The sequence below is a fragment of the Theropithecus gelada genome, chromosome 11, assembly GCF_003255815.1.
Source record: "Theropithecus gelada isolate Dixy chromosome 11, Tgel_1.0, whole genome shotgun sequence".
Classification (NCBI taxonomy): domain Eukaryota; kingdom Metazoa; phylum Chordata; class Mammalia; order Primates; family Cercopithecidae; genus Theropithecus; species Theropithecus gelada.
Window position 1 is genome coordinate 90,229,007 of NC_037679.1, and position 21,502 is coordinate 90,250,508.

At 51.2% G+C, this 21,502-nt stretch overlaps 1 protein-coding gene across 2 annotated transcripts in view; it reads left to right on the forward strand.

Annotated features, from left to right (window-relative positions):
• The window catches only part of ADGRD1 (adhesion G protein-coupled receptor D1), a 186,734-nt gene that overhangs the window by 145,706 nt on the left and 19,526 nt on the right, over nt 1–21,502 (forward strand). For both annotated transcript variants that reach the window (XM_025403585.1, XM_025403586.1), the window contains 5 exons: nt 4,408–4,511; nt 5,332–5,443; nt 8,129–8,282; nt 18,170–18,236; nt 20,644–20,710. In XM_025403585.1, coding sequence (XP_025259370.1) covers nt 4,408–4,511; nt 5,332–5,443; nt 8,129–8,282; nt 18,170–18,236; nt 20,644–20,710 — 504 coding nt within the window. The remainder of the gene's footprint in view (nt 1–4,407; nt 4,512–5,331; nt 5,444–8,128; nt 8,283–18,169; nt 18,237–20,643; nt 20,711–21,502) is intronic.

Sequence of the window (21,502 nt, forward strand, 5' to 3'; positions counted from 1 at the left end):
TGGGTTGGCTGATGGTAAGGTTGGTTGATGGTCTGTTTGGTTGATGGTCAGGTTGATTGATGGTACAGTTGGTTGATAGGCTGGTTGATGAGGGGTTGGTTGATGTTAAGGTTGGTTGATGGTGGATTGGTTGATGGTGGAGTTGGTTTATAGTCAGATTAGCTAGTGGTGCATCATTTGAATGTAAGGTTGGTTGATGGTAGGCTTGGTTAATGGTAAGGTTGATTGATGATGGGTTGGTTGATGGTGTGGTTAGTTGGCAATAAGGTTGATTGATAATATGGTTGGAAGGCTTACAGCATAAGTGGGTAGGTGTAGGTCTGGCTAGGCTCCCATTTGTAGGAAACTCCCAGTAGAATGGGTGGCCAAGAATGGAGATTAAGATGTTTTAGAGAGTTGACTGACCAACTGCAGCCCAGTGTGCAGCGAACTCTCATATCAGCCCACTGGAACCTCACTGCATTTGCAAATAGATGAGCTAAAGCTTTATTTTCTCAATTTAAAAGATATTATTAATCAGTGATGTAGATTTAGGAAATCTGTTGAATCAGTGGCAGAGTCAGATGGGTAGATGTGAGGGCTCTTTCTCCCCTGACACCTTCAGCAAATCCCTCTGGTTACCATTGTGCCCAATAGTGCTCACTGCTGTTTTCAGAGCTGCGAGATGAGGTAGGAAAAGCTTCCCTAAGTGGACTGCATCCTCAGAGCTTCCCATGTCCCTCGGGGAGAGGTGACACCCCATGAAATGCAGTCGTGGTGTCTGAGAGTGACATGCATCCCTCTGGTGGGACGTGAGATAACTTGGGTAGAGCAGAGATGCTCAGGAGTGGGGAGGAGCCAGGGCCTTGTGGGGTGGAGACCTGTGTGGGGTGCATCTCTTAGGGGGGCTTTTGGATACCAAAAGGCAGTGGGTGTCCCAGGGCAGTGGGCCAGGCAGGCTTTTGGACACCACTGCTTTCCTTCCTTCACTAGCAGTGTTTCCATTGGTTTTTCTTTTTCTTTCTTTCTTTTTTTTTGAGATGGAGTCTGGCTGTGTTGCCCAGACTGGAGTGCAGTGGCATGATTTCGGCTCACTGCAACCTTCACCTCTTGGGTTCAAGTGATTCTCCTGCCTCCGCCTCCTGAATAGCTGGGATTACAGGTGTGGGCCACCACATCCGGCTAATTTTTGTATTTTTAGTAGAGACAGGGTTTCACTATGTTGGCCAGGCTGGTTTCAAACTCCTCACCTCAGGTGATCTGCCTGCCTCGGCCTCCCAAAGTGCTGGGATTACAGGCATGAGCCACTGCGCGTGTCCTCCATTGGTTTTGAACTGAATTCAGTTTGGTGACTGCTGCAGAGGTGGATGTTCGTTTCCAAGAACCACTTCCTCTGCTGAGGCCCAAAACTTTTGTAACTGACCCTTCCTTCCATCTCTAGGCAGAGATCAGTGTGAGGGACAAGACTTTTCTGTTGCCTTAGGAGACAGCAAAGAAAGATTGCATATCCAGTACAATGTCAGTGTGTCCTGTGTTTGGTTTTATTCTTAGTTTATTTGGTTTTATTCTTAGTTTCTGCAAACTCTCACTTCCTCTAAAACAGCACTTCTTAAACCACATCTCTGTTTTTGTCACTGGGTCTTTTCCCTTCCTCCTCCAAAGAGTTTAAGAAATGCCAAGTTAAACATAGCTAAACAGGTGTTTTTTTGTTTTTGTTTTTGTTTTTTACCTGCAGAATCCTTAGAACTCTTAAGTGGCTTTATATTCATCTTCTAAGGGGTGCAGAGAATGGAGTGTTTTCCAAATTCATCTGAAACCAGAAACATCATTTCATGGGACTTGCTAACAATGTCATGCAGAAACTGGAGTGTCACACACGGGGCATGGGGAATGTGGCCTAGAAATTTAGTTCCCTTCACCCACTGCGGCTATGCGATTAATGGGAGTAGCTCTTGGCCCGTCCATCTGCAGATGGAGATGTTTGTTTCCATTGCCGAGAATGCTGCGGTGGGAAGGCACTGGCAGTGTCGCCTATTGAGGAACTCGTTTTGCCAAACATACTCGGCAGGTGACTGAGGAGTGCCTTCCCCTCCCACAAGGCCCCTTCTGCCGGCAGAAGACGCCTGTGACCTCAGCTCCCACCTGGTGGCGCAGAGATGGGCAGCACTGGGCAGCCTCGGGCTTCCGGGCGGCCCCTGTTCACCCACAGCGTCCCAGGGGCACTGGCTGTTGCCAGGCAGGGATAGGGAGTGGGCTCTGGGCAGAGTCGGTGTGAGTTCACCGAAGTCTCCACCTTGAGTTCCTCCAGCCCAGTGCAGGAGAGCCCACAAGGGTCAGGGGAAGCCGAGATGGAGGTGCACACCCAGGGAACATCGTGGTACCTGCTGCAGGGAAGCCCACGGGCGTGGCTGTGATTCCCAGGAGGCAGAGGTCAGCAGCCTGAAGGTCTTCTCAAATATGGGAGGCCAGGCCCAGGAGTTGAAGGAAAAAGGTTTATCCATGGGAGAAGGAATAGTGGGGCTCTCCCACCCCTAACTGGATGATTCTGCAATAACCAGAGACAAGAACAAGAAATCGCAGCCATTCTCCTGAGGGGACAGGGGGCCCCGTTTCTTCAAAGTCCCCTCTCACCCTCAGGGACACTGATGGTGTCCCCTGTGACTGCTCCTCTTCTCTCCCTGGGGCGTCATGAACCTGGAAGGGGGATTCTTCCGTCTCCCTGGTCCTGGCCACGCAGTGCCCACCTTTCCCATTATAGCCACGACGTCTGTGGAGAGGGAAGTCCAGCCCCAGGGAAATCGGAACTTGTGCCCAGGTCCTTGCCTGCTGAGGCCTGAGCCGGCGTTCGGCACAGGTGGCTCCGCCCAGCCCTCAGCCTCTCTGCCTTGTCCCTGAGCCCGAGAGCACAAAAGAGCCCCTCCAGGGGAAATGCTGCTGGTGTCATGGCAACAGCTGCTTCACTCCTGATAGGGGCCCGGCCAAGGCCCTGTCTCCCGCAAGCACTGGACCCCAGAGAGGATACCAGGGCCTGCAGGGTGAAAGTGAGCTCTTGCTAAAAGGGGAGGCCCAGGCTGCGGGGTCCAGGTTGCCCCTACCCCAGCCCCACGCATCCAGGAATCTAGCACGTCTGCAGCCCCTCGGGCGTGAGCCCACTCCCTGTCAGTCACAGTTGAAGGTGGTGCTCGCAGAGCGTTCGGGGGCCCCCTGGCCCCAGGTTGCTCCCTGAGGTCCAGGACACTGCCTGCTTCACCTTGAGCTGGGGTCCCCTGGGCCTGCGGCGTCTCCTCTGTCATTGCCAACAGCTCCTTATGCACTCAGAGTGGCCTCCTTTTGTTCCTTTGTCCTGGTGATCAGGGGAGAAGGCATTTAGACTCCCCCTACTCCCATGCCATGGGAGGAAGCTGGAAGCAGGGGTCTCGGAGGATGGGGGACACGGGTCTGGGGACTGGGGTCTCTGTGCCCGACGGGGACAGCGTGATACAGGCTTCAGGCTTCAGCTGGGTCTCTGACAAGAGCCACGGACCACAGGAGGAAGCACGTGGCGCCCTCCTGCATGTGAGCAGCTGGGAGGCTGCCCTTCCAGGCCTGTGGCTTAGGAGCCCGGAGCCTCTTGGAGCCCAGGGTCACACATGTCTGAGCTTGAGGCCCCGACTTGGGAACCGAGGGAGCGCCGTCTGGATTGTGCAGTTGGTGAACTGCGGCTTTGGTTCGATCCTTTGTGGCTCTGCAGCCGCTTAATCCCCAGGTGTGCTCTGCTCTGCCTCATTCCCTCAAGGTGTTGGGACCCCGCAGACATGGGTGCTGGAGACCACCACCGTGTCCATTTAGAGAACTTTCCTGAGGCCCACAGTGTGCAGGCGGCAGCCATTGTGCGGGCACTGGGAGGGTCGCGGCCTCGGGCCAGGGCGGTAACCGGCTCTTCCCTAGCTGCTGCAGCACTTTGTGTTTGTAAATTCATGGAGTCCTTGTGGCCACTGGGAATGGAGAGCGGGCATTATTTTCATTTCATAGCTGAGTGTCACATGTCCCAGATTGTCAGCCAGGACATGGCCCAGCTGGGACTTGAACCTGGGAGGTCTGGCTCCGAGGCTGACTCTTCGTCTGCAGCCCTGTGTATTGCAGTGTAGACTGGACACTCAGCGCCTGGCCAAGCCCGTCAGCCGCAGTCTGCAGACTGTGGCTGAGGGAGCCTGAGTGATCTGTAGGGTACCTCGGGGCCCTGGACATGCACGCACAGAACCAGGGCTGCAACCCCAGCATCAGCCTCTGTAGGTGGCAGCAACAGACATTTGGGCTGGGAGGCAGGGCTTGGTGGTCAGCACCACGCTCACACGGGACCAGCTGTGCACCTGCCTGGGCCCTCTGCAGCTTCGGGCTCCGATGGGGTGGCTGGGCCAGCTGCTGACGCCTCTGCTCTGCTCCCCGCAGCTTGCACGCGGACACCAGGTGGCGCTGTCGTCTATCAGCTATGTGGGCTGCTCCCTCTCCGTGCTCTGCCTGGTGGCCACGCTGGTCACCTTCGCCGTGCTGTCGTGAGTCCCCTTTTCTAATCCACCCAACAGCCCCTCAGCCCCTGCCTGCACCCCAGATCTCAAGATGGATGAGACGGGAGAGGGGAGGGGCTGTGGAGGTAAGAGCACCAGGCTTAGCTAAGCTGAAAAGGTCTGGAAAGGCCCCCAGCCCAGGCACAGGAATTCTGGTGGAACCCAAGCCAGGCAAAAGGAGATGGCCATGGGCCGGGGGACACCTCAGCCTCCCTCAGTTCAGACATTCATTCTGGCTCCCACGTTCCTCAGCACAGGCGTGTGGTCGGCTTTGAGGCCCTGATTGTGCCCAAGAGAGATGAGAACATGCTTGAATGGGGGCTGGACGATAACCAAGTAAACAAAAGCGAGAACAAACATCTTCACGGTGATCACGCCACGAGGCAGCAGGGCAGAGAGGGAGGGGTGCAGCTGGGTCCCAGCACTGGTCAGGAAGCTGATGCTGAGGGGGACATTCGGGCCGCCATGCAGGGACCGGGGAGAGGGTTTACCGCATGGGAACAGCTATGCAAAGCTGGAATAAGCTGGGACTTTGAGAAGCAGGAACATGAGTTGGGAAAGAAAAGAACTGAGTCAGGGCAGAGCCACGGCCCAGGGTCAGACTGTGTAGGGCTGGGTGGGCATGCAAGGAGCTGGGATCAGATCCAAGAGCAATAGGGAGCCATTGAGGGTCCACAGCAGGGAGTGACAGCAGCGCTTCTGGCTGCTCTTGGAGAAATGGATACAGGGACTCTGTGGGCCATGGAGCTGAGCCTGGGGGACTGGGTCGGCGCAGGGCCCGGGCCTCACACCCTGCTTCTGTCCTCAGCTCCGTGAGCACCATCCGGAACCAGCGCTACCACATCCACGCCAACCTGTCCTTCGCTGTGCTGGTGGCCCAGGTCCTGCTGCTCATTAGCTTCCACCTTGAGCCGGGCACGGTGAGTGGGCGCAGCTCCTTGTTCCTGCGCTGTCCTTCCCCAGCCTCCTCGGATGTCACTGGGTGGCACCTTCTCCTGCTAGCTTTTTCCACTCAAATTTCAGACCCTATCTCACCAGACAACCAGGGCTGTGGTTTTTCGGGGGAAGCAGAGACCGTGACGTGCACCAGCTGGTTCCTCTGCTGCACGCCAGCCTCCGGTAAAGCTGCCGCTGCCGCCACCCACTCACACTGCCTAGCATCAGCTACGCGCAAGGCACGGTGTCAAGGGCTTGCATCTGCAAAGCCATCTCACCCTCTAAGCACCTGTCATCCTCCCAGCCCACAGATAAAGGAATTGGGGCCCAGGGCTTACAGGCCTTGGCCAAGCTGACGGCCTGGTGTGGGCAGACCAGGACTCTTGTCAGCTGCAGGCTGTGCGCTTCATCAGGTGCTTGACAGCAAGCAGTTGTGCCACCTCTGCTCAGCGAAGCAGACCTGCAGACCTAGATGCCACCTTTCCCTGCTCTTTGCATGGAGTTGGGAGTTCTCTGGGGCCCTAGGAAGTCTTAGACCTCACAGAAGTCAAAGAGCTGAGACTATGAAGTGACCCAGCAGCGCAGTGACGTGGGCCTGTAAACCAGTTGATGGAAGAGAAAAACAGAGGGCTGCCTGCTCCATGTGTGGGAGGAAAAAGGGAGCTGGCAGAAGCTCTTAGGAACCCAGCAGGATAAGCCCGTGGTCTTAGGGTGCAATCAGGATTGGCCAACAGAAGATGAACGCTTTACCCCATGCCTAGCGGATCAGCAGAGCCTCTCCTCCTCACTGCCCAGCGGAGCCCTTTGTCCCCATGCATGTCCTGGGGCTGCTGCCTATGGACAGACCCGCCTTCCTGTGGCAGCAGGCACCTCCCTCACAGGGCACCCCCCCTTGGACTCGGGAGCATCTGCGAAGTTCCTGGATGCACCGTGAAATGGACAGGGTGTGCAATGGCCTCAAGCTCTCCTGCTGGATGCTTCTCAGGCTCCGGTGTGAACCATCACGCGAGGATTCCTTACAGTGCAGATTTTGGTTCAGGAGCTGTGGGTGTGGCCCAGAATACTGTATTTCTATCAATCATTCAGGTGATGCTGACGCTGCCTGTCCAAGTCCACGCTGGGGAGCGAGGTCCCACTGTGTGCTGGCAGTAGGAGGGGAGGCAGGTCTGCAGCAGCTCCAGGTGTCTATAATCCCAGCTGGTGGCCCTAGGGGACTGGGAGAGCATCTTTCCTCCAGAACCCTATGTCTGAATCCCAGGGAAGGGCTCTGATTGGTCCCCCTCTCCCAGAGACCTCTGTCTGAATCCCAGGGAAGGGCTCTGATTGGTCCCCCTCTCCCAGAGACCTGTCTCTGAATCCTAGGGAAGGGCCCTGATTGGTCCTGCTCTCCCAGAGACCTGTGTCTAAATCCCAGGGAAGGGCTCTGATTGGTCCCGCTCTCCCAGAGACCTGTGTCTGAATCCCAGGGAAGAGCTCCAATTGGTCCCGCTCTCCCAGAGACCTGTGTCTGAATCCCAGGGAAGGGCTCCGATTGGTCCTGTTTGAGGGGTGTGCCTACAGGGTAAACCTTTGTGCCAGATGGGAGAGGATGATTGTAGTGGTTGGTCCCACCCGAGCCTCTCGGGTGGGGAGGGGCTGCTCCCCAAGGGAAAGGGGTAGCTGGTCCTGGAAGACACAGGGCCAGGGGTCACTGAGCCAACAAAAATAATAGGTGTGTCTTATTTTTTATCTATATATAACAGATCATGATGACAAGGAACACATTTAGTGGCTCATACATTCCTTCTCTGAGAACTAACTGACTTGGGCACATCTGAAGGACACAACTTGGAGCACCAGCAGAGCTGGGTTGTCCTGGGGTCCTTGGTTTGTGTTCCTTCCTGGGCTCTGGTTCCCTGGACTTTTATCTAGAGCTAAGGGACAAGCCCTGGCTCTTCCCAGCACCTGGACTCACAGGGAGCAGAGGGGTGGAGCCCCAGGAGGATCTGAGGCTGCACAGTTCAGGGCCTGTCTCTCTCCATCCTGGGCACCTGGGGCCTCCAGGCTACAGGGGAGGAATGGAGAGGTTCCCAAGGCCCTACCTGTCTGTCCCTGAGCCCTATTGAGGGGAAGCCTGTGGAGCAGCATGGTTGCCTGAGCCCCTTTCAGTTCTAACTACAACTTGGAAGCTACAGTCAATTTAGTTAGAACTAGAAGTCTCAGCATCTAGGGTTCAGCCACATGGCAGGCGGCAGGCTCCACACCTCTCTGGGAGCCACGTGGCTTCCAAAGTTCCCTGCTCCAGTCCTCACTTGGGAGGGAAACTCTTCCATAGTCCCCGCCTTAGCCCCAGTATCCACCCTGATTGGACCAGGTGAGTCATGTGCCTATCCCTGAGCCAATCCTGTTGCAAGGAATGGATAGTTTTGCTGATTGGTTGGGCCTGAGTCCTGTGCCCTCTCCTGAAACAATCACCATCCGTGGGGACAACATGGTACTGTGATTGGCTAGCCACGCCTCACGTGCTGCACCGAAATCCCTGGGCTTGAGCAACAGGAAGATACCCTGGGAAGAAATGTGGTCACATGACCAAAAGACCCCCAGGCCACGGATATTGGGAGGCTGGGACCATAGCCACATCCAGGGCCCACCCTGGGCTGTCTCACCTCCCATCTCTGGTTAAATCCTAGACCCCCTGCCGGGTGATGGCCGTGCTCCTACACTACTTCTTCCTGAGTGCCTTCGCATGGATGCTGGTGGAGGGGCTGCACCTCTACAGCATGGTGATCAAGGTCTTTGGGTCGGAGGACAGCAAGCACCGTTACTACTATGGGATGGGATGGGGTAGGTGGGGCAGGGCAGGTGGGATGGCAGGGCAGGAGGGAGAGGAAGAGATAGGTGGGGATGGGGTAGGCAGGACAGGATGAGACAGGTGGAAGTGGGGACAGAAGGGGCAGGTGGGGATGGGGGGAGGTGGAAATGGGGTTTGATAGGATGGGATAGGGAAAGTCAGATGTGCTTTCATCTTCATATTATGCTTCTTGGTGCCGCCTAGAGACCCAGCTAGGAAGGAGAATCCACTGGCTAATCAAAGGCAAAAATTCCACATCACTTGGAAACTTTTCCAACCTTCCTGACTTGATTTATCAATTTTGGTGATCTTTTCAAAGAACCAACTTTTGGTTTGATTTTCTTTTTTGTTTTTCTATTCTCTGTTTCTTTAATTTCTGCTTTAATCTTCATTCTTTCCTTTCTTCTGCTTATTTTAGCTTTAGTTTCTTCTTGTTTTCCAGTGTGTCGAAGTGAAAGTGGAGGTTACTGAGTTGAGATTTTCTTTTTTAATATAGGCATGTATAGTGATATATTTCCTTCTTCCCACTGCTTTAACTGCATCCTGTATGTTTCATTTGTGCCTTCATTTTAAATTCATCTCAAAATATTTTCAAATTTATTTAATTTTTATTTGACCCATTGATTATTGTGTTGTTTAATTTGCACATATTCGTGAGTTTCTCACTTTTTTCTATTATTGATGTCTGATTTTATTTCATTGTGGAAAGACAGCATATTTTGTATGATTTCAGTCCTTTTAACTGTATTAAGGTTTGTTTTATGTCTTAGTAAGTATCTGTCCTGGAAAGTGGTCCATATGCCCTTGAGAAGAATGTGTATTCTGCTGTTGGATGGAGCAGTCTCCAGATACCTGTTAGGCCTAAGTTGGTTTATAGTGTGGTTCAAGTCTTCTGTTTCCTCACTGATCTTTTTTCTAGTTGTTCTGTCCGTTACTGAAGTATTGAAGTCACCATTTATTGTGTTGTCTATTTCTCCCTTCAATTTGTTGATGTTGTTTCCTGTCGCTTGGGGTTCTGTTTTTAGGTACACGTATGTTTATACTTACATCTTTCTGGTGAATCAACCCTTTTACATTGATAAAACATCTCTTCATCTCCTTATGTTTTGTTTTAAAGTCTTGTTTGTCCCATATAATTAGTAGAGCCACTGCAGCTTTCTTGCAGTTGCTGTTTGCAGAGTATATATATTTTCCATCCTTTTACTTTCTACTTATTTGTATCTTTGAACCTAAGGCATATCTCCTGTAAACAGAGTACAATTGGATTTTAAAAAATTGTCTGTCAATTTCTGCCTTTTGGCTGGGTCATTTAATCCTTTCACCTGTAATGTTATGATATATATGGTGAATTCACATCAACAATTTTTCTCTTGGTTTTCTATGTGCTTACTGTCTGTTTTGTTTATTCTTCCTTTACTTCTTTCTTTTGAATTAAGTGAATATTTCCTAGTGTAACACTTTAATTCTCTTAATGATTTTTTCACTTTCTTTGGTTATTTTCCTAGCGATTGACCTAATGCTTACTATATACATCATAGCATATTAGAATCTATTCCAAATTTATACTAAATCACAAGATATAAACATTATTTTTATATAGGCATATTCTGTCTTCCTTTTGTTCTGTGATTATTGTTATACATATTACATCTATATAAGGCACAATTCAATAATACGTTTTTATAACTATTGCTTTAATCTTGTATCTTTTAAAGAAGCTGGGATGAAAGAAGAGCAAGTGCATATTTATAGAGTTATATTAACCTTCTTATTTCCTATTTCTGGTTCTCTGTATTTTTTTCCTGTGAACTTGAGTTTCCATCTGGTGGTGTTGCTTGCTATGTGTATATATGTTTCTGTGTGTGTTAAGATTACTTTTTGGGGTCATTTGCTTTCAGCCTGGAGAACTTTCTCTGTTATTTCTTGTAAGGCATGTCTGCTAGCAACAGATTTAGTTGTTGTTTATCTGGAAATGCCTTTATTTCATCTTCATTTTTAAAAAGTAGTTTTTCCAGATATAAGATTCTTTTCTGCCTTTCGTTCTTTGATTACGTCATCTCACTGCCTTCTGGCTCTGTTGTCTCTCATAATAAGTCAAGGCTCTATCTCACTGCGGCCCCTTGTATTTCAAGAATTGTTTTTCTGTTGATTCTTTCAAGACTTTCTCTTCATATTTGTCTCTCAGCACTTTAACTCTGATGTGACTGGGTGTATATCTCATTGTGTTTACCTTTTTTTTTTTTCTTTTTGTGACAGGGTTTCAGTCACCCAGGCTGGAGTGCAGTGGCACCATCTCGGCTCACTGCAGCCTCCGCCTCCCAGCCTCAAGCGATGCTTCCACCTCACCCTCTTGAGTAGCTGGGACCACAGTTACATGTCACCATGCCTGGCTAATTTTTGTGTTTTTGTAGAGACAGAGTTTCTCCATGTTGTCCAGGCTGATCCTGAACTTTTGGGCACAAGCAGTCCGCCCACTTCAGCCTCCCAAAGGGCTGGGATTACAGGCGTGAGCCACCATGCCTGGCCCACGTTTTGGTGTTTTTTGAGCTTCTTAGATTAATGATCTTCATCAAATTTGGGAACATTTCAGCATTATTTATTGAAATACATTTTAAGTTCCTTTGTCTCTCTCCTCTCTTTCTAATATTCCCATTATGAACAGGTTGGTGTGCTTAATGGTGTTCCACATTTCTCGGAGACTCTTGATTTTCTTCGTTCTTTTTTTTCTTTGTTCTTCAAATTGCATAATCTTTCTTTATCTCTCTTCAAGTTCACTGACTCTTCTGTCAGTTTGGATCTATTTTGGAACCCTCTAGTGGAGTTTTAACATTTCAGTTATTATATTTTCAACTCCAGAATTTTCATTTGGTTCTTTTTTTAGAATTGTGATCTCTTTATTGCTATTCTGTGTTTGATGAGACAGGGTCGTTATGCAGTCCTTTACTTTTTCAACGATAGTTTCATTTAGTTCTTTGAACATATTTATAATAATTGCTTTGAAGTCTTTTTTTTTTTTTTTATAAATATGACAACTGAGCCTTCTCACAGGCAGTTTCTGTTGCCTAGATTTTTCCCCGTGTATGTGTCACACTTTCTGGTTTCTTTGTATATCTCATAGTTTTTTGTTGAAGACTTGTCATCTTAGATGATACATTGTAGCCACCCTTGATACAGATTCCCTCCTTCCCTGGCTTCTCCCTGCTTGCTTATTTATTTGTTTAGTAACTTGGCTGGACTATTTGGCAAGGTCTTTTTCCCTTGTGGTGTGATGGTGTGAGTCCTCTGAGGTCACTCCCCAGAGGGCAGTCCCAGGCATGTGCAGTCACCCTGGGATGAGAGTGGTTTTAGCAGGGCACGCTGTCTCTTTCCATGGCCTCTCTCTCCAGCTCTCTACTTATGTTTGTATAACACCATCTGCTAGGTTCCACTAATTTCCAGACTATGTCTCTGTTGTTTCCAACAATAGCTTGGGGCACGTGCTGCTTTACTGCTTGATCTGATTAACTCCAGGCCCCTTTGTAGGGGTATTTTTGAGGCCAGTCTTTGAGATTTGTTCTGACCCCAGGAAGACTCTTCTTAGCTGTCTCTTCCCTGGCTCTCTCCCGTAAACCAGCCGGAATATGGTTATCTTGGTGTTGTCATGGAGCCACCAGCTTCCTCTTCATTCCCTACTGCAAAGGCTCCGTTCTTCCCCAGACCACCTTAGGCTTGAACTTCCCCTTCCTCTTCATTCCCTACTGCAAAGGCTCCATTCTTCCCCAGACCACCTTAGGCTTGAACTTCTCCACTCTGTTTCAAATCGGTTCCCATGGGGAGCACTTTGGAGTTCTCTAACCTAATGGGTAGCTTCTTTTCCTGGGAAGAATTCCTGAGGTTCTGCTCTGGAGCTGCAGGCAAGGACAGTGGCCCACTTTTTGTGGAGTGACATGTCTGCCTCTCATGCAGGGCACTGGGTGGGGGCATAGCTTCAGATCTTCCGAGCTTATCTCTCGCAGAGTAGAACCTCTGCCCCATGAGTCAGCAGAGATGAGGGCAGTGAGGCCCCAGGGTTCCAAGCCTGCCACACCTGGACAGACCCTGTGCACTATGAGTTGGAGGAGGAAGGGAGTCCCAACCTTTCTGCTGCTTTTACCTGGACTGGAGCTTCTAGAGCACAAAGTTTGGGGGAATGAGAAATGCGGGCAGCCCTCCCCACCTCCCCCAGCCTGGAGAGATACCACAGCCCTGGACTGGGAGCTAGAGGGGGTGGAGCCCCGTCTTCTTGCCCACACCTACTTGGAGCAGAGCCTCTGTCACACCGAGCTGGGCAGGGAAGCAGGTTTTGGCTGAAGTGCCACAGACTCAGTCTTCTTAACAAGATTTAGTAGATTTTCTTGAGCCAATTTTTCTTAATTTGCTCTATACCCTTAGGGAAATGTGCAGAGACTTTAAATGATTATGTTTTTTAAAACTTTTTTTTCAGCGATAGCTGTCTCTGGGGAGGGGTCCGCTGAGCAGCTCGTGCTGTCATTCTGGGGAGGGGTCTGCTGAGCAGCTTGTGCTGTCATNTGAGCAGCTCGTGCTGTCATTCTGGGGAGGGGTCTGCTGAGCAGCTTGTGCTGTCATTCTGGGGAGGGGTCTGCTGAGCAGCTTGTGCTGTCATTCTGGGGAGGGGTCCGCTGAGCAGCTTGTGCTGTCTCTGGGGAGGGGTTTGCTGAGCGGCTCGTGCTGTCATTCTGGGGAGGGGTCTGCTGAGCGGCTCGTGCTGTCATTCTGGGGAGGGGTCCGCTGAGCAGTTCGTGCTGTCATTCTGGGAGTCCGCTCCCCAGTGACGGGGCTTCCTTGCTGAGCTTTGCCCTTGCCCATCCCAAGGAGTCCCAGTGGGCACTGGAGGCTCTGGGTCGGGCTGTGCGTTGACACTCAGCATTCTCACAGTTGTTGTGGAACATTGACCAGACATGAGGGACCTGCTGCTTGTTTCGAATACATTTAATTTTCACAGTCTTCATTATGCAAGTAGCAGGTAAACAGGCTTACTTTGTGCTTTGAGTTGGCAAATGTAATTTATTTGAGGATTAAGTGGAGATAAATTATGCTCGCCTCGTGGCTCCCTGGGGAGACTGAAGAGGCCACTTGGGCAGCCACCTGCAGACTGCTGCTGGTCATGCAGGGAGCTCCCCCAGTCACACGGATGTCCTCTGTCCTGTCTCGCTGCTCACGCTGTATCATCACGAGGATGCTTTGCACACACTGGTCCTGAGGTCAGTGTCCTCTGCCCTCCCTCCAGGTCACGTGTGACCTGCTTCTTCAGGCCTCTGTGATGCCCCAGAGAGGAGAGCTGCTCCTTCCGATGATATCTGACCTCATCAGGGAGGATTTAGAGGATGATTTACGGCCAACCATCTATAGTTTATTATAGTTTCTTTACGGATACAGTCATGTAATTTAGAGGCATATGTGCATGTGTGCGTGCACACACACACTCTCCATAAGCCACAGAAAAGACAGCTGGGGTGAACGAAGTGTCTGTAGGATTTGTTGCCAGAGTGAGAGGAATCTCTGTAGTGGGGCTGTCTATGTCGCCGATGGGATAGGGTTGGGGTGCGTGTGTGACAGACAGAGGATCTAAACCAGTCCAGCCTGGAAGGATGTTTTATTTGATCTGCACCATACTAAAGGGAAAAAGTGAAATATTTGCCAGTATTTTAAGATTGAGGGATTTTACACAAGATTACAAAGTTCTTTTGAAAAATGAGGAGATCTAATGCCCTGAGTTTATATTCCTCCTTGACAACAGTGGCTGGAACTGTGTGTTTTCTGATACCAATGCGGCCCCAGTAGGAGACTGAGCTTGTAGTCCCTGACACAGTTCTCTGCAAATGGAGCGCTGGCTGTTTCTGTGAGTCCTGCAACCTCCATCTATCTCCCTGTCAGCTTTCCCTTAATTAATTTCATCAGGAGCCCGAGAACTGTGTCTTTCATTCCAAATGGATTGGAGCTGGCCACCAGCTGAAGTCGGGGGGTCTGCAGGCAGTTGGGCTCTCTCGACCTTCAGTTTTTAATTAAGGAGCTGGAGGCCCACCCAGAGCATGGCGGGGGGAGCCCCTGGGGGAGCGGCTTCTTCCTGCGGATTTCACCCTGGCCTTACTCTAGTTTTTGAGCAATATTATTTTTTGGAAACCTAGAGACTGTTCTGAAGCTGAGGTGGGGTGGTGGGGGCATCAAATCCACACCTTACCTTAAGGTGTTGACTACTAGACTTGTGCTAGGAACTCTGAAGGGAGGGACAGATCCTCTGTCCTCAAGGAGCCCACAAGGAAGCCAGGAGAGCAGAGTGACAAGCATTGGAGAATTTACACATCACTGAAGCAGACAAGAAACTCTGATTGCAAACTCAGGTGAAGGGAATGTAGCTCGTTTTATTTTTCTTTATTGCAACTTAGTTTCTTTTGTGAGCTCCTATTCCTCTGGGGACAAAACTTAATCTTCGTTCCAGGCCCCCCCTTTCTCTGAAGCTGCATTTTCATTCCAGGGAGATTGCATAATGCCACGATCACAGGAGGGGGATCAGTCAGGGCAGGCTGGCAAGGCTGCGATAACAAACAGCTTCCATCCCTCCTTGGTTTTAAAGAACAAACGTCATTTTCCTGTGCACGCGACATGTCCACGGTGGCTAGTGGTGGTGGACAGTGAAGAGCCCAGGCAGATGGAGTAGGCACCGCCTCGAGCCATTGCTGGACGCTGTGCAAGGGAAGGGGTCAGAGAGGACACTGCACTGGAAATCATGTGCTCAGCCCATAAGACACGTGTCGCTTCTGTACACAACTCAGTGCCCAGAGCCAGCCCCATGGCCTCAAGAACCCTGAGGGGCAGGAATGCGGACCTCTCCTGTGCCCACATGTGGGGCATCTGGAAATAGGTGGCACCAGTGACTTCCACAGTTCCCTGGTATTGTCTCCCTCCACCCCATCTGTCGGGACACCTTGCCCCTGTGCCCATCCTCCCAGGCCTTCGCTTCACCCACCTCGGTTAATCTCTCAACACATGCTCCTCACCTGCCCCTGAATCTTAGGGGCAGATGCCAAGGACAGAACCGGTCTCGTCCCTCTAAAGGTCACCGTGTTGCAAAGAGGAGCACACAAAGTAAATGTCTCTGATGATAGGGCCAGAGGGACTTAAATTGTTGGCAGAAGCATGTTCCAGGTCTGCCCGGGTTACTGTGTGGGAGTTTCAGATGACAGCAGTGGTGGGAAAGGGGTGAGGTCTGAGCTGGTTGATGATAGAGATTATTGCAGGATTAGCTTCATCATCGAGGGGCTCATGATTCAGAGACAGGGTATGTCATCCTCACGTCCTAATGATGAAGGCACTCACTATGTTCCCATGGTCTGAGCACAGAATTTCGGCTGGTTCCTTGCGGCTGCACAGCTGGTCCCGGGCAGCCCCAGGAATAGAACGAGGTGTCATCTGGACCCAAAGCCCATGCTCTTCCCACTCACTGTCTTCTCCATCCTACTGCCCCTCTCCTTATCCTCCCACTTAGGAATGTTTTCTTCTTAAAAAGCCCCACAAACTCACTCACGCAGACTTCGTAGCTTCTGCAGCTCATTTTGGAGAAAGCAGACAGCGGGGCCCACCCTGTTCTCAGACAGACCCTTGCCCATGGCTTGGCCTCTGCTGGACGCAGGGGTAGATGCAGGGGAAGAAATGGCAGCGGAGCTCACATAGGGAAACTCAGAGTGACCAGATGACAAAGGCCCACAGTCACTGCTGGGCCCCAACTGTGCACCTCTTCCACAGAGGCCACCTCGTCTCCTTCTGGACAACTTTATTGCCCAGACATTCTGTAATGCATTTAAATCCTTTTGACATTTAAAACAAAGTATTTCAGAGACGAGGCTGTCCAGGAAATGTCTTTCCAGGGTAATTAACTTAAAATCCAAACCCTGACATTTGGAAGGGCAGGCACGGTGTGTACTCTGCCCCCAGAGGGCACTGGAGGACTGTGGCCTGGAGGCACTCGGGCAGGTGCTGGAGCCGGGGGTGGGTGCCAGGAGCCACCTTCCCTCCTCCTCCTTCCTCTGGAGCAGAAATCTCCAAGAACCTGTGTGACCTCAGCTACTGAGGCAGAGAGCCGGATGCTCTTCATGGGCTTCCATCGCCCCCGCTGCTATCCCAGGAATCCGAGATGTGCCAGGAGCTGCTTCTCCTGAGCATCCTCCTGTGGAAAAGGTTCAGGGGTGGAGTGAGGAGCTGGTCCTTTGCAGTCTCTCCATCTCTCTCCCATCCTTCCCTGCAGAGGGAGCAGAGGAGAGAGGCTGCTGTGCTCAGGGTGGCTGCACCAGAGCAGGCCCCGTGGACGATGCTGCACTTTCTGAGTAACCAGAAGTGTGTTCTTTTCAGAAACAGATTCCCATTCGTGCAGGATCTGTTTCAAAGCTCACAGGTGCATGTGGAGGCAGAGCCATGTTTCCAGACAAATTCCATGGATGGCTGAGCGTGAGAAGTGTTGCAATGCGATCTTCCTTTTGGAGAGTCGTGAGACACATGAGCACACAAAACCTCTGCGCTTTAAAAGTGAACGCAGAGGCCAGTTCAGATTCGGGTTGGGTGAGTTTCTAAAGGTAGTTTGGTCATAGAGTGTTTTTGTTGCGGAATGACGAAGCTCTGGGCACTGCTGTGATCCAGACGCTTTCTACCTCATTCATGGACCTCCCTTCTGTCACCACCCCCAAAAGTCTCACTTGGCTTTGTCAAATGTTAAACACATTTAATTTATCACACTCAGTTTCAAGTAAGAGAAATCCAACTTGAACTGGCTAAGGCAAAAGGGAATGTAATGGCTCATGTAACAAAAAAGTTCTAAGATGCTGGACTTCAGATATGGCTTGATCCATGAGCTTAAGTAATATAATCAAGATTTTGTCTTCTTTTTCCATCTCTCAGATCTGATCTCCTGTGTGTTGGAGCCACGTACTCTCTCGTGGTGCCAAAATGGCTGCCCGGACCCCAAGCTCACTGACATCCTTATCCTCTTAGGGGCTTGGTGGAAAAGAGAGTTTCTTCTCAGCAGTTTTGAAGAAAGCCCTTGATTGAGTCTCATTGGGCCAGCCAGGGTCACCTGCCCATCTTTGAACCAATAGCTGTGGCTGGGGGATTTGACGTTCCAGTCAGCCAGTCCTGGGTCACATGCCTCAGAGCTAGGAAGGAACCAACCCGCCTGGACCTCATGGAAAGATGGAGTGTTGATGGGTTCCCTAAGGAAATTTTGGGCTCAAATACTATAAGAATGTGGACTGTGTGCGTGGCAAAGTCAGCCATATCCAATGTCCCCTTAGTCCCAATTGATCTCCCACCTTTCCCCTGCTGCTCTAGAACAGGACTTCTCAACCAACACTATGGATACTTGGGCTGGGTGACTCTTGTGGGGCAGTCTTGTCGGGTGCTTAGCAGGAGCCCTGGCCTCTGCCTGCCTGATTCCATCCCATTATGACAACCCTAGATGACTTAAGCCATTGCCAGTTGTCTCTTGTGGGGCCACCTTGGCCCTGGTTGAGAACCACAGGTCTAGATAGACCAAGCTGAGCTTCCCTTCCTGCCAGTCACAACGCCACATCTCACCCACATGGTTTGTTTTGATGAAGACTCATACACTTTCTTGTCTAGTACATAAGTGTGAACATGTGAGTATGAGTGTGAGTGTGTGTTATTCCTTTGTTTAGACTAAAAGTTCTTTGAGGATAGGGGCTGTTCTGTGTCCCGACAAGTAGCACATAGTTCCCCCTCCGTATACATATATCAGGTGTACAAGGAATGAAGAAAGGAAGGGAGGGAGCGGGGAGGAGGGAGGCAGGGAAGAAAAGTGGAGCAAGTGAACATGATATTCTCTGATCTTCTGCAGGCTTTCCTCTTCTGATCTGCATCATTTCACTGTCATTTGCCATGGACAGTTACGGAACAAGCAACAAGTAAGTGCAGGGCTTTGCCTTGCTTTTGGCAGGCGTTCCATGGAACCGGTTGTGGTGAGGAGCCCCATGGCTCTTGCCTGCCTGTGCGGTTCTGGGTGCAGGGGTGCTGTGCAAAGCTGGCTCCCACAAGCCCAGGCAGTGAGAAAGTCGTGGTCCAGGGAGAGGGAGAAACAACCCAGCTGTGCTCTGGACATTTTTGGGCCTTGGAACTAGCAACAAAGACTGCAGAGCGCCTCCAGGAATAGCAGGGGGGCTGTAGGAGTTTCTGCTTGGAAATCTTTCACCCATGTGGTCTTCTCAGACACAGCTCTGGTCATCCACGGAGGCTGAATTGTGACCCTTTCACCCTTTCTTGGGGTGGTCAGCAAGGGCACTATGCAGACCGTGTGCCCAGTAACTGACAGCAGGGCAGCTACCTGCATGTTGGAGTGCATGGGGCCTGCTGTGTGCCAGGCAGGTGGTCTCGAGGGTCCCGTTGCTTGGATAGTAGGGAATGGACCTTATGATGTCACTATCTCCTGCTGCCACTTGAAATGCAGCTCATGGGCCCACAGTTGTGTCAGGAAGAGGATGGGATGGTGCTGTGGGACCAGATCAGCTGTTCAGTTTCCAGAAATACGATTTTCTTTCCTTACGAGTTAAAGAGCTTTCACTCAAATGTCTCTTGGAAGCTGCTACCTGTTCCAGCCAAGCTGAGAAACCACTGAGTGAAAACGTGGAAGATAAATATTGGCGGTGCTTACAAACAGAAAGGAAGCTGGGCATTTTCACAGCTTCAAAATGAGATAATAGTGCAGACGAATAGTGAAACTGGGAGAAATCCGGCCTTTTCCACGTTGGTGCAGGTTCCCTGAAGGCGAAGCATTTGTAGAAGGCAGTGTTTGAGAGCACGTTGAAACAGGCGTGGTACGCAGACCACTGTTCTGGCCCATCCTTTCAATTCTGGATGCTGTTAGAAGTTGAGGGACTAATTAGAAGAAGAATGTTCTCCTCAAACACAGCTCGATGGCATTTGTTCCCTTTTATCGCATCTAGAGCTTGAGGATGCTGGGCTCACCCACAGTCCTGAGTCCCAGGGTCTGACTCTAATATAAGCCTTTCCCACACTCTTGCCCGAAAGCCAGGCAGCACCAGCCGGGTTCAGGAAGCTCACCGGGTTTCTGAACAGGATAAGGTATCTATCAGAAGCCCCTTGTTGACTTAAAATTCTGCATGAAATGCTGGAAAGCACAATCTCTCTCTTTGCAGAAGCATCCCACTCTCCAGAGAGCCTGGTTTGAATCGCGCCTCTGCAGAGGTACCGTTCAGACTTGTGGTGCATTTTCCTTTTAAACGGTGCATCCTCAGATGAGAGGTTTCTCCTCTCCACACTCTGGGTGTGCAGCCATGAATGAGCCTCTTGCAGGTGCTGTCACTTGTTTTGGGGCATTTGCTGTCTCCTGGTCCGGGAGGTTCGGGGAGGAGTGGGGGCAGGGAGGCAGTTTGCCCACAGTGAAGTCACCTGAGCTTTTTAGGGCTCAGATTGCTCATCGGCAGGATGGGAGTGATCATAGTACCCACCTCAGGGCCAGCATAGGAGTAAATGAGATGGAGTTTGTTGTGCACTGGGGCAGACCTGCTGCTCAGTGAGCAGTCACCGAGGGAGTGAAATAAGCCAGCCCCAGGGAGACGCCACATTGTGTGCTAGTGAGGACTGCACCACGCACCTGCCCAGATCCAATTAAAGGCACTCCAGGTCCTTGGGAAACAGTGTCCCAGGAGTCAAGAAGATGAGATGTCCTAGGGAATCTTAGGCTCTTGACAGTGCCATAGGCTCTGGAGATGAAATTGTGAAGGAGCTGACTTTTTTTTTTTTTTTTTTTTTTTTGCCTGAGTTCTGGGCGTCACTTCTCAGAGGCCAGATCCTCAAACCGGACCCTCCTCTCAGGACATCAGAGCAATCACTAGGACCCTCTGGAACCTTTCCTCTCAGTTGGAGGGCGCTGAGGGAGTGGAACTGACCCCGAGCTTTGGGCGTATGGGAATGGTCAGGTGCTGTGTCACTGACGACTCATCAGTATGGTCATCCCTCGCAGAAGGCCCCTATTGGGTCATATTTGAAGTGCTCTGCAGGAAAGCCAGTCCCCAGCAAAGGTCTCCTTCATAATGAAATTAAAATCTATTTTGGATTTTGGCTAAACTCTCCAGAGGTTGCTGTCCTGGTCTGCAAACCTGGAAAATCCTTTAAGAATGAGACGTGGGATCATCATGGATAAAAATACATTTGCAGGGATTAGGAAAGTTGTATGGCTGCCCCAGGTGGACCCTGTAGCTGAGAAAGACATCACCTGAGCAACTACTTTTGGATGAAGGTACGCTGGCAGGTGGAACAAGGTGGTTGAAGTAACGGCTCTGCTTCCCTCCGCAGTTGCTGGCTGTCCTTGGGGAGTGGCGCCATCTGGGCCTTTGTAGCCCCTGCCCTGTTTGTCATCGTGGTAGGTTTCCTGCCCTTGTGGGCGCAGAGTGGGGCTGGGGAGGGGCAGGAGGAGAGGGTGCCGGGCTCTGGAGATGGCGCGGGGCTCCCTGAGGAGCTTCTGAAGGATGCAGCGGCGTTCCTTGGTCACTCCTTGCTAGGGCTCCTCTGGACCAGTGACTGAGGGTCTTATTTCCCTGAACGTTCAGGAAGGCGGTGCTTTCCAGGCGGGTCCACTCAAGGCCCAGGGCTCTTCCAGCCGAGGCGGCAGGTGCAGGCACACAGCCCTGAGAACGGCACAGGCGCGGGCTCGTCCTTCCCCATCCTCCGGCACCTTCTCACCCGCCGGCTCACTCCTTGCTCAGGAGTCACCAGGACTCCAAGGCTGCAGAGGGGAATCTCAGCAGAAGCCTCCAGGGAACCACACGTAACAGTTACAGTGGTTTGCAAGTGACAGAAAACCCAACTCAGAGTTTGTTGTTGTTTTTGTCTTTGTTTTTTTGAGACGGAGTCTCGCTTTGTCGCCCAGGCTGCAATGCAGTGGCGCGATCTCCCTGCAACCTCTGTCTCCTGGGTTCAGGGGATTCTCCTGCCTCAGCCTCCCGAGTAGCTGGGATTACAGGCGTGTGCCACCATGCCCAGCTAATTTTGTATTTTTGGTAGAGACGGGGTTTCATCATGTTGGCCAGGCTGGTCTCGAACTCCGTGACCTCAGGTGATGTGCCCTCCTCTGCCTCCCAAAGTGCTGGGATTACAGGCGTGAGCCACTGTGCCCGGCCCCAACTCAGAGTTTAAACACGGATGGGGATTTACG